The sequence below is a fragment of the Epargyreus clarus genome, unplaced genomic scaffold, assembly GCF_041222505.1.
Source record: "Epargyreus clarus isolate Ecla_fem2 unplaced genomic scaffold, WU_Ecla_fem_2.2 ptg000006l, whole genome shotgun sequence".
Classification (NCBI taxonomy): domain Eukaryota; kingdom Metazoa; phylum Arthropoda; class Insecta; order Lepidoptera; family Hesperiidae; genus Epargyreus; species Epargyreus clarus.
Window position 1 is genome coordinate 8,399,682 of NW_027332214.1, and position 13,527 is coordinate 8,413,208.

General features: G+C 39.3%; 1 protein-coding gene and 1 long non-coding RNA gene across 2 annotated transcripts; both read left to right on the forward strand.

The window, feature by feature from the left end:
- LOC140742899 (CLIP domain-containing serine protease HP8-like) lies at nt 1-8,281 on the forward strand. The gene is made up of 7 exons (XM_073073961.1): nt 1-157; nt 2,230-2,372; nt 3,573-3,771; nt 5,566-5,732; nt 6,312-6,420; nt 7,217-7,394; nt 7,893-8,281. The coding sequence occupies exons 1-7, from the start codon at nt 94-96 to the stop codon at nt 8,140-8,142; spliced, it is 1,110 nt and encodes a 369-aa protein (XP_072930062.1). The 5' UTR covers nt 1-93; the 3' UTR covers nt 8,143-8,281.
- A 3,260-nt stretch (nt 8,282-11,541) lies between these two features.
- On the forward strand, nt 11,542-12,043 carry LOC140742901 (uncharacterized). The gene is made up of 3 exons (XR_012102309.1): nt 11,542-11,588; nt 11,659-11,673; nt 11,764-12,043. It is a non-coding gene; the product is annotated as an uncharacterized LOC140742901 (long non-coding RNA).
- The last annotated feature ends 1,484 nt before the right edge of the window (nt 12,044-13,527 follow it).

Below are 13,527 nucleotides of genomic sequence, written 5' to 3' on the forward strand. Positions count from 1 at the left end.
ATATATGTTTCGTAGTCACCTTAGTCAGTGATTGTCGGTCGGCACTTGAAGACGATCGTGCATTTTCTCAACATCCTTTAATATTCATATAAAATGTATACCTTTATAGCATTAAGTGCGTTTTTGGTTACTATAGGCGTTACTTTAGTTCAGAGCCGTAAGTATTTTGATTTTGATTGTAATAAAAAATTAAGTATCTATATAAAATTATCTAAATAATTAACCCTTAAAAGGCAAGGTAATAGGTACCTATAATGTTTATTTATAAACAGCTTTAAGCGTTTTGTTTATAAATGTTTGTTTTTTTTATATAAAATGGTGTTATATACCTAAATAATGTAAATATCTCATATGTTTATACAGTTTTTTGGTTTAATTTGAACATTTTTGTTTTGTTCGTAATAACAGTTTTGTGAATAACATCAGATGTAATGTTCTTTGTTTATCGATACTAAATATAAATCTAATTAAAATTTACATCGTTGTATGTTCATCTTATAGTGTGTGAAATTGTATTAGTAATCGTGAGGTCAAAAACAATGAATATACTACGGTTATTAGACAACCTTATAAAATTCAAGGCCACATACGTAAATATATAGCAAATATATACCTACTCATACATACGATTTCTATACAAAATAATCTAAAAAATGCCGTATAATCACATTAAAATTTGCATTTATTACAATTTAATAACAAACTAAATATAAGTATGCATGATCTTCATTATCATCTCAGTTAATCAAAATGAACTGTGTGACCTGATCTTGTAGAGTTCGAGACGTGTAAAAATATTTATGTGTGGAACAAAAACTGGATTTCCCAGTACAACAGCTAAGAGGAAAATAATTGAATAAATTAAGTACCAACTCAACACGTATTGTATGCAGGCAACTTGTGGAGTTTTTAGATGAGAATTTTAACCTCTCGAAGTATACTTTAGGTGGTTATGTTAATTAAATTATTGTAAGAGGATAAAATTAAAGTAATTGATCAGTTGGTCTTTGCAGTGAAAAGACACAAAATTAAAAAATAGAGGTAGCGTTTTTATGCCGTTCATGTAATAAATGCTATCCACCTTATGGTGAATAGCACCCATGGACACCTTTATTCCAGCCCGAATAGATTTGGAGCTCTACCTACCCGTCCTACCTGAGGTCGGCCACAATTGCATTCCTGTGAGGACTAAGTAGGAATGTCTCGTGAATCCATTCCTTACCACACCATCCAAACCAAAACATAACACCGTTTGACACTATTATTATAACTATATATTATGTTATACTAGTTAGGTATAACAAGTTGTGGAACCACAAAGCATCGCATACTATCCCCCTGGACATAGTTCTCAGAGTAAAAAGCATCTGTCAATAGTCCACCACGTTGGCCAAGTGGGTTGGTAGACTTCACACACTTTTTGTTTAAAAATTCTCGGTCCTCTCTATCCTTACGATATTTTCATTCACTGTGTTAAGCAAGTGATATTTTTTTTTATTATATAAGAGTAGCAGACAAGCATGCACTCCATCTGATGTTATGTGGCTACTACCGCTCATGGACATCTGTAATCAACCCCAGATAGGATTAGATATTCCTACCTGAGGTCGGCACAGATGCGCCGCTACCCCTGAGGACTAAGCTGAAACGCCTCGGAAAAGTCTGTCTCCCTTACCACACCCTTCAAACCGGAACACAGCAGCGCCTAACACTGCTGTTATTAGGTAGAAGTAGGTGTGGCGGTGGTGCCGCCGGAGTCGAACCACCAAGGGTTCTACCACCTTAAACTTCGAAACTTCGAATTAAGTTCGAAAACTCAATTGCTTAGGTTTCGAACATGTCATACCCAAGTGGAAAGTAATTTCTGTCATCACTGCTTATAACTGAATCATCACATATTTAAAGATGATAGAACCCTTTGTGGTTCCACTCCGGTGGCACCACCGCCACACATATTTCTGTATAATAACAGCAGTGTTAAGCACTGCCATGTTCTAGTTTCAAGGGTGTGGTAAGGGAGAGATACTTTTCAGAGGTATTCCAGCTTAGTCCTCAGGGTTAGCGGCGCAACTGTGACCGACTTCAGGTAGGAATATCTAATCCTATCTGGGGTTGATCACAAATGTCCATGCAGCACTGGCCACTTACCATCAGGTGGACTACACGCTCGTCTGCTACTATGTTATACCTATAAAAAAACTTAATAACCTTTGTTTCTGTGGTTCTCAGAAGTATGCAGTGACTGCATGCATTACGACAAGTGCCCTCCAGCCCTCTACCTTGCAATAAATAAAAGAGACCAAGCCACGACACAGTTATTCAAACTTGCGTCATGTGGATTTGACCGAAGCACAAGACGAATAATACCAAAGGTGAGTATTATTGATCAATTCGCTTCCATACACGCTCAGTACAGTAATATCTCGAACTTACATGATTGGTGGGACCGAGTGATAACCGCGTAAGTCGAATTCGCGTAAGTCGGGGTATGCATGTATATACCATCGTATTGTATGGTTTCGAATGTTTTGTCTTTTTGTGATTGTGTTGACTTCGCGCAACAGATACACATGATTACATGAATAATTGTAGGGTTAGTAAATTTATTTTTTATAATATGGAATATCGGGACACACAAACCATAGGCGTATCGACGGGATTTGAAAATCGCGTAACTCCGAATTCGCGTAAGTCGGGGTAGCGTAAGTCGGGGTATTACTGTACTAATAAATCATTTAGCGCCTATCCCCAATCGTCCTATTAAACTGTTGCCTACCAAAAAAGGAAATTTAACAATTTCTGCCTACTAAAAATTTTCTTCGTAGGCAAATAAGTTAAAATAGTGAGATAGACAAAGCAGTTTAATAGGCAAAACATTAGATGGACTGAATATTATTAATAAAGGGTGCGTTATGTATGTATGTAATTTCGCTTGTGATCTTGCATACAAGGATCATCAGGTCATCAGATCAATCAGAATTATAAAAGGATAATTCTGATTTTTCTCGATCCTTATTGCTTATGAGCAATGTAGAACCTTTTTTTTTTTTTGTTAACGAGAGGGAAACCTTCAAAAGGTACCCGGTGCCGTGGGAGCGATACGGGGTTATGTGGGACTGTTACCGCACTAAAACCCTCCCGGTGGCCGTCCTCGGCGCTGCGTAGAGGACTCCGGGATCTCCAACGGAACGCAACCGGAGTCCTCTTAGCGCTGTGCCCCGTCGGGCTCCGCCCAGGTCAGCTTGATGCTCACCACACCGTCTGGTGTGCACGACGGTATGCGACCACACATACCGCCGTCCTTCCCGGGGTCGCTGGCCGGGCGGTTTGATCTCCCACTCTTGCCGTCCGCAACCCCGGAAGCCCCCTTTTAGTCACCTCTTACGACAGGCAGAGCAATGTAGAACCTGCCTGTCTAACATCTGTCAGGACGTTAAACACTATTCACCCACTCACACTCGCACAAGTCTATCAATTCGCACTTGGCCAGCGCGGTGGAGAAGACCGTACCCAACTGTGGTACAATAATGAGTTAACGATGACAATGTATTTAATACGATTCTACTAAACAGGTATGCTGCTCGAGATTCCCGTCAACAGAACAGAAAGTACCAGCAACCGGAACAACTGAAGATACTCGAATAGATAACCACCCAAACTTGAACCTTTTGGCTACTGCATGCGGGGATATCAAAGGCCCACGGATAGTTGGGGGCAAGAAAGCAGACCTATTCGAATATCCGTGGATGGCTCTCATCTCACACAATACCCGTAAGATATTTCTATAAAACCACGAAACTTATAGTATGTTTGATTTTCAATATTTTTATTCTTTTATATTATATGAGTAGGAAAGGTGCATGCTGTCCCTGTAGTCTCGGGACTAGAATAAGGCTACGGTATCCCCTGCCTGTCGTAAGAGGCGACTAAAAGGGGGCTTCTGGGGTTGCGGGTGGGAGGTCGAACCGTCCAGCAAGTAGCCCCGGGAAGGAGGACGGTGTGTGTGGCCGCATACCGTTGTAAACACCAGGTGTGTGGGAGGAGCGTAAACTGCTCGCCCAGGAAAGAACCCGATTGGGGTATCGGAGATCCCGGAGTTCCCCACCAAGCGATGAGGACGGCCGACCGGGGGGGTTTTAGTGCGGTAAGAATCCTACATAACCCGGCGTCGCTCCCACGTCGTCGGGTACCTTTTGATGGTTTTCCCCTCGTAAACAAAAAAAAAGGATAGGTGCAGTCCACCTGATGGTGAGTATCCACTACCGCTCATTAACATCTGTAGTCAACCCCAGATAAGATCATAGTCTTACCTAAGCTCGACCAGGTGCGTTGCTACCACTGAGGACTTTGGATCACCACGGATAGGAATGTCTCCCGTACCACAGCCAGTACCGCTGTTTATTGAGCAAAACGGCGGTGATGCCTCCAGAGTCCAACCATATTGTTGACTTCTTAAGGTAAAATAACTCCACAAATTATTGAATATTCATTTAACTTTAACGTTATTTAGCTAATTACTTACCTTATACTATCATTATTGGAAAACACGCCGGTTAACTTTATATGTAATTACTCACATATATGTATAATATAAACACTGTTTGTCCTTATTGTTGAATTTATGTAGTGACGCACAGGTTTTCCTTCAATGGATGAAAAATATAGCCCCTAAAGTCACATAAGGATACTTGCGCAAAATAGGTGTTCATGTTCACATATTATTCTATATTGTATAAGACTGGATTCAACTGACAAAACTTATTTATTACAAACTTTAATTTAACTTGCTTTGTTAGTCCTTTGTTTGTAAGGATGAATTTTTTCAACTCAATTTAAAAATTCTTAACCCAAACCGAAAAGTTGATTTTTTTATATACGTTTGGTTTGGATGGCAATGCACAGCTATACATTTTAAACATAATATGGCGGATAGCCCAAGATGGTGTAACATTATTTTTTTATCTACACCAAATAAGATAACATTCTCACCTGAGGCGGGGCACATATGCGCCGCAATCCCTGAGAGCTAAGCTGGAATGTCTCGGAAAAGTTATCTCTATTACCACATTTGAAACTAGAACACAGCAGTTGAACACTGCCGTTTTTATAATAATATAACTTTTTTGTACCCACGAAATGAAATAATAAACAAAGATACAAATTTACGACAATACCAAAGACGGCCTTATCGCTAAGCAGTGACTTCTTCCAGACAACCTTACGGTGGGGAGATAAAGTTGGGATGAATTAAAATAGTAGCGTGCAAATTAGAGTCCAGTTTCAAAACAACATCTTCAATTTACTCTCAATCTTTGGTAAGTTTGGGAGTAAATTGAAGATAAGATAGAACATACAACAATTACAGGAGAAGGAACAAAAAATATAAAGGAATTATAACCATTTTAAAATTAAAGAAAAGTAATGGAATATTCAAGCAATGAAACAGGGATGAAGACAAAGTAAGAGCTGTGGATAATGCGATTTAACGAGATTTTTGAAGGAATGGAATGATTGTGCATTACGTAAGGTATCTAGGTATCTTATATAAGTATACAATTCTTCCAGGTGATGGCTTTGCGTTCAAATGTGGAGGCAGTATAATCAACAAACGTTACGTCCTCACAGCGGCGCATTGTGTATATAATAAGAGCATCGCGGGAGTACGTGTTGGTGAATACAATATCGATGAAGAGTACGACTGTCAGGACGGCACCTGCACAAATTATATTCAGGTACTTATTTACCCGCGGAGGGTAATGTTTTTCGGTACATTTCATTCCCATGTAGGTATGTCTAATTCTTTAGTACGCGAACTAGAATAGAAGCGCGAACTAGAACAGTTAACACCACTATTATTAACCTGAAATAGATCTTCGCAGTTGAAACACAAAATGTTTCAACTGACTTCCTTCTTGAATTTGCTAACAGTACACATTACTTGTCTATATAAATAATAAATAAGTAGCAGATGAGCATCCAGTCAACCTGATGTTAAGTAGCAACTGCCGCCCATGGACATCTGCGATGGACCCTAGACAAGGGCAGATTTCCATCTAAGGTTAGCCTCAGGTGCATTGCTATTCCGGCGGGCTAAACTGAAATGCATCGGCAAATTATGTCTCCCTTGCCACACCCTTCAAATAGTTTCAAATAAAAGCGCTAAACATTGCTGTTATTAGACAGAGATAAGAGTGGGGGTGATGCCGTCGGAGTCATATCACAAAGGGGTTTATAGGCTTCTCTCAACATCAGTCCTGTATAATTAAGGTTCATAATTTCCTGATCTCGTCAAATTATTTATTTACTTTCAGGATGTTCCAGTAGAAAAAAGCATAGTACACAAAGATTATCACGGCTTGCCTAGAGTAGTCAATGATATTGCGCTGCTTCGAGTTGGTGTTCCTATTGAGTTTGGACACCGTAAGTATCACTCAAAGCGTATTCAGACCACAACTACGTAGTTATAGGTTTCATAAATCATTTAGCCTGAATGACTTGTTTATTGCCATTTTAAGTTCCGTACTCAAAGGGGTAGTGATAGCCTAATGGTTAAGAAACCTGGCCTCTCGATCGCGGGGTCCGAGGTTCAAATCTCAGGCACGCATCTCTGATTTGTCGAAGTTATTGGCATATTAGAAATTAAATAGCACTTACTAAACGGCGAAGGAAAATATCGTGAGGAAACCTGCTTACCTGAGAGATTTATAAAAAAAACTTAAAGGTATGTGAAATCTGTCAATACGCACTTGGCCTGCGCGGTAGACTATGGCCTAATCCTTCTCATTCTGAGAGGAGACCCATGCCCAGCAGTGGGGCAATAATAGGTTGATGATGTTGATGTTAATCGATCCAAAATGTTGTCAGTAGAAAGCGGGATGAAAATCTTTTGAATGAAAATCTGGAATGTCCAATAGCCTTAAGCTACTCACACACTTGCCGTAGAGGCAAACTAGGGTGTAAGGGTGTGGATGACCCTTAATTGCCTTCTTAATTGTGTTGTGTGTAGGCAATCTCCTAGATTTGCCCTACGGCAGGGTGGCAGTGACCACCCTTGGACCCTAGATTGCCCCTGCCGCCATAACTTAAGCTCCCACTGCTAAGCACGGGTCTAAGAGAAGACACGATGGAGAAGGATTATGCGAATTGGCACCCAGAATTCACATTTCCAGAACTTTTTTTAGTTCCAATAATTTTTCTTTTGTACGTCGTTTTACAGCAAACGTCGACCCTATCTGTTTGCCGAAAACAGCACAGTTACGCAGCAAGCCGCTGGCTAATGAGCAAGCTACTGTCACTGGCTGGGGGATCACTGAAAATGGAAGAGATTCTCCAATTCTCCTCGAGGTCTCCATCCCCATTAAAACTGCTGAAGAATGCAGCAGTTTATATAATAGGTACGTAGGTTTTGTTGGATTACCGAATTGGTAGATATGCATTTCAGATTGACTGGAGCGAATTAGAATACACTTAACCTGGTGTACTAAAGCCTAGCTTTAAATTACTACAGCAGCACCAGAATTTAAGCCTTGACTTGACGATTGTCAGATGAATAGAAAAAAGAATCTCACACAGACTTCCTAAAATTACGCTGTAAAAAATTTTAAATATTTCACCCAATAACATGTTTACTTGTCAAATTTTGGTACGGGCGTCCTCCCGGCTGACAGGAATTTAAGGACACAGTCCATCGCACTAACCAAGTGCAAATTATTCTCTACTTACCTCTAAGTACTCTTGTACAGCATTATAATAAGGGATAATTATTTTATGATATGCTAATAACGTTGATAAGTCAGACGTGCGCCTGGAAAGCTCAGATTCCGATTAATATGCAATTATATATGTATGTTTTAACTACTAGCCTAACATCGTCAATTCATTTAAATTTTTAGATACGCAAAACCTGGGGCACCGGACGCGACTGAAAACCAGTTATGCGCTGGAACGTACAACAAGGACTCTTGTAACGGCGATTCAGGCGGTCCGTTGATTCTTCCAGCGATGTATAACAATGTGAACAGATTCGTCCAATACGGCCTTGTTTCACATGGACCCGGCAGATGCGGATCAGACTTCCCAGGAGTGTACACTGACGTAACGAAGTTTATGGGCTGGATTCTAGACAATATGGAACCTTTATAAATGAAATATTTGCTTTTACACATGTGACGGTAATAAAAGAAACGTTTCAATTATGTGAGGTAAGTTAATTACTGCGTTCAAAAACTAAACTTTTTCGGTTAACGTAATAAAAACGAAATAAAGACTCTTTATATATTAATCTTTATTATTTCCTTTTTCCTTTATAATTATCCTTTCTATTATAATATATTTTATAGTAAGAATATGTATATTTGCTAAAGTATCGTTAAATTCAAAGTTAAATCAATCAGTCAAAATCAAATGAAAATTTGGTGGTACAGAACCCTTCGTGTGGGATACGCATTTGTCCAATTATTATAAGATTGGAGTAGCAAATGAGCACTTTACTTAATGGTAAGTGGCCACTTTCGTTTATGGACATATTTTTTTCGAGGGGGAAATCTTCGAAAGGTACTCGGTGCCGTGGGAGCGACATAGAGTTATGTGGGACTTTTACCGCACTAAACCCCCCTTGGTGGCCGTCCTCGGCGCTGCGTAAAGGACTCCGGGATCTCCAAGGGAACGCAACCGGAGTCCAGGTGAGCATGCTGCTCGCTACATCGTCTATTGTATACGACGGTATGCGGCCACACACATCGTCGCCCCGCAGCCCCTTTTAGTTGCCTTTTACGGCAGGCAGGGGATACTGTAGCCCTATTCTGGTCCCGGAACCACAGCGACGACGTTCATGGACATCTGTAAACCATGGAACGAGGGTTCTACTTGACCCAATCACAAATGCGTTGCTACTCCTGAGGACTAAGATAGTCGTTGATGAGTGTAAAAAGCAGTGATAACCAGTGGTTAAGAAACTTGGCCTCTCGATCGAGGGGTCCGAGGTTCAAATCCCAGGCACGCATCTCTGATTTCCGGTGTCGATTGACGTCATCGCGATGGTGCTGCCATCTATCGAAACTCATGCCGCGCTTCGTTTACGTCCAAACTAATGACCGTTTCCGACACATAAATAAGAACATAATATTATAAAAATAAGGCATCATGATAATAACACGAAATAATTAATTAAAATAATCCTATATAATACTAAAATAATTTAAACTGGTTTATAACACAAGGTATATTTAAGATTGTAGTAATAACCTAAATTGTGAGGAAATAAATTGGGGAAAAATATATATGGTCGTCAGATACCCATAAAATAATAATAAACAGTAGATAATTAGTGGCATTTAACTGAAAATAGGCATATATATGATATTATTAGAATCGGAGATAAATTAGGGGAAACATGACCATAAACCAGAACAATATTTAATGGTGCGGTATTATTACAACATTGACATATCCAACACGCTTTTCTATGAACAATAAGCCAATTCTAAAGAAACAATTCTCAATAACCACGCCACAGTTTTTAGACATCTGTCCCATCTGTCATTCCTGTTATCGTCATCGAGGTCGTCAACCATTTCTTCTTTCTATTCGGCCAGCTTAGCATCGTAGTGGTTATATTCTCTTTGCTTAGCATTTTAGACACAGTAGTGACATCTATGTAGTTTCCCATTTATAACACGGCCATCCTGACATTGTGGCGTTCTCGCATCTGTCTGCGCACAGCTGATTGTAGAGTTTTATAGACATAAATCTCTACTTTTTAAGTCTGAAAATAGAAAACGAAAAATAGAATACTCAGTTTTCCCACTGTAATGACTGTGTAGCATAGTTACTCACAATCGCGCAACTAGACATAAACCATAGGCACGACGTTAGCATAGTTTAGGTACATAGTACTGCAAATAAAAAACAAATTACCACATGACATAGGCACGTCGTTAGCATATCATGGGTTACCCACATGTGTATAAGAGACAAAATAAAAGTAAATTACCACATGACATAGGCACGTCGTTAGCATATCATGGGTTACCCACATGTGTATAAGAGACAAAATAAAAGTAAATTACCACATGACATAGGCACGTCGTTAGCATATCATGGGTTACCCACATGTGTATAAGAGACAAAATAAAAGTAAATGACCACATGACATAGGCACGTCGTTAGCTTATCATGTGTTAGCTAAATATGTATAACAGACGAAAAAAAATAAAAACAAATGACCACATGACACAGGCACGTCGTTCGCATATCATGGGTTACCCATATGTGTATAACATAGGCACTTCGTTAGCTTATTATACACATGGAGGAAAAATAAAAAATCTGCAGCGCCCGTCAGTTTTCACACCGGCTATTGGCCCTCGACAGCGCCCCCAATGCTGCAGCTTCTAGTGCAGCTCACAAGCATTGGGCAAGCTGCACCCGCAGCACATGGCAACGCTCAACAGCGTGTGACAGGGACCACTGCACTCGGCAGCGCAGCGCCCGCGCAGACCTGCAGCGGATAGTGCACATCCATCAGCGCACGTACAATTCGGCGTAGGCACCACATGCCAATGTGTCATATACCTGTACATTGAGAATAAATTATTACAACATGGTTTATGTACATTACACGAAAGTAGTGTGTAATAGGGAAATAGTGCAAGTCAGCTTACACAAGCTTCTTGGTTCGTCAGGCTCTTAACAAGTAGAAACTCATATGCCAAAATTTGATGGTTGGGCTACACATAGCACTGTATGTCATCGGTGTAATATAGTTGAATGCAGAGTAAAAAATAATAGTTTAAAAAAACTAAAAAAATACACTTTTTATAGAAAATCCATCTAAAAAATAGAAAACATTTTTTTTTAAATTTGAATTAAGAATAGTGTAAATAAGATAAAAATATTTTTTATTGTAAAAAAAGCGTGTCAAATCTTTCGAATCAGCATCAGCACCTTTGCTTAGCAGTGCAAAAATGAATATTGGGTCATTGTTTAACACAGCTGTATGAAGTGGTGTTTTACATTGGTGTTTATTTTTATTGTTAACGTGAAAATCCCAGAGGAGTTGTTGAATGACATCCGAATTGCCAATGCTAACTGCTTTCTTTCATAGTTTATACCATATCCCAGGTCCTCTATCTTGGATAAAAGTAATCACGGAAAAAGGATGATAGAGCATCTTTAAAAAACAGGCGCTGATGGCAATACTCAAGAGAAAAACGGTCAACTGCTTTATATCTAGCCATTTCAAAAGGACGTCGTCCAATCATCGATTTAATATTACAGCATGATGATGTTAATATCAAAAATAATTCTAGAATTTCTTCTCTTTGTGTTGCTGTTGCCTGCAGAGATTTTAAAACTGTTAGTAGTTTAATTAATTTTACAGCTCGAGTTAATAATATAAGTTGTGACTATGACGATGAGCTGAAATCATATATGTCTTTACATTTGGCAGCAAGAAATGGGAACAATGAAATAGTGGAAATCTTGTTAAAGGAAGGTGCAGATGTTGAAGTGCTGAATGAATAAGGGTGATGAGACACCGCTTCATGATGCTATTAACAACGGACGCGTCGAAGTTGAGGTCAGGTCAGGTCAGGTCAGGTCAGGTCAGGTCAGGTCAGGCCAGGCCAGGCCAGGCCAGGCCAGGCCAGGTCAGGCCAGGCCAGGTCAGGTCAGGTCAGGTCAGGTCAGGTCAGGTCAGGTCAGGTCAGGTCAGGTCAGGTCAGGTCAGGTCAGGTCAGGTAAGGTCCGGTCAGGACAGGTTAGGTTAGGTTAGGTGATCGGCGCGCCTGGTAGATTCCTTTATTGGTCTTACCGCAGACCTTCCGGGTCTCAGGAAAACAAAAATCGCTGATCCTGATTATCCTAGTAAGGATAACGGGTCAGAATGTTTAAAATATTGAATTGTCATCGGTCCTTAATAAGTATGCCAAATTTCGAGTTAATCCGACGTTTTGAAGGGGGTTAAAATCATGTTCAAAGATTCCGTTACATACTAACATACCAACATACATACGTCTGAAGCTAATAAAAGCGTATTAAAAAATACAAGTGAATGGTCATTTCCGTCGTGATGTTGAAAATGAAGTACAGTATACTCACTACTTTTGACCATGACAAGTACTGACAACACCCCTGTCAAAACTATAGTTTAGGTTTGACGCGTTGCATATCACAGACTTGCTGAAAGAGCCAATTCACAAATTTCGGACGTCACTACATATTGCATTTAACAATTAACGCTTTATAACTCACCAATCTCTCGTCGTTAAGTCAGAAACAAGGTAAGTTTTGAAAAACACCTATCTTTATCTAGAACCAACACGAGCTCGGCCGTACCTGACCAAAACTTATGTTTGCCAATGTACACAATTTAGATGTATAAAAACGAACAATTTAAATTTTACCAAAACTTGCAGTTGTCAAAATTGTACGAAACTTCCTTTCAAAGAGACCATCGAATAATAATATGACCGGTAGTTCATTGAAGTTTTGGTAGTAAGCCATGCCATCCATGTAAATGTTACATGGAGTAGTACGGCTCACTAAATAATGAGAATTAATGTTTACAGTTTCATCAAATTTAACAAAGAACAAGAATAGTAGAACGAACGATCATACTTTATTCATATAAATGACACACAGTACATGTTAAACTTTTTTTTTAACGATGCTGTGAAGTATTTTTAAATTCACAAGTTCAATAAATGAACCAAGAAACGAACGAGTTCAATTCAATTTAATTAATAATGAGAAAGAGTGGTTGCGAGGAAGCTGTGCTGTCACTTTGACCTTACAAAAGTATCTCAAAATTCCAACCCGTTAATAATTAATTTAGCGGCAGGCATTAAAAACATTTTACACAGAAAATCCCCATATGCAGGTTCAGAACTTAATAAAATAGCACTAGCAATAGTATAGCGCTATTATAGCAATTAAAATTAAATAGATGGTGAAGAATTTCGTTTTAACTTCTATGAAGATTCGACGATTGCATCATACATCATACATGGACGTTTTGACGTTTGGCGACATGGTAAATGTCCATAAAAACATGAGTACAAAAGCCCAACTCCAGCAACATACATTACAGGTTGTTCATAATGAAAACTATAGCGGAAACATAAAGACACCACTCTCCGCACCATGAATGGTGTATTTCCTCAACACTTGTCTTGAATTGCCATAATACCGGGGATCTCAACTCGAACCGCCCATGCAGCATAAATACTACCATCTGATGATGATCCACATGCTAGCTTGAAACGTTTAATATGTCGACTGAGCTTGTTACCTGCAAACATAACTAACCAAGCATACGAACTATAGAAGTTATTAAACATTATTTGGTGCAGCGGATTCAACAAAGGCTTTAACATCATCATAGCTCGGCCAATCCTGACCTTTACTTATGTCGGCAAGGTACAGAATTTCGGTGCATAACAATTATCGGATATTCATAAATCATTTTTAAGGTATTTGTAATTGACCATCTAAAAGTTAACTGGATAATTGTATTTTTGTAATTAT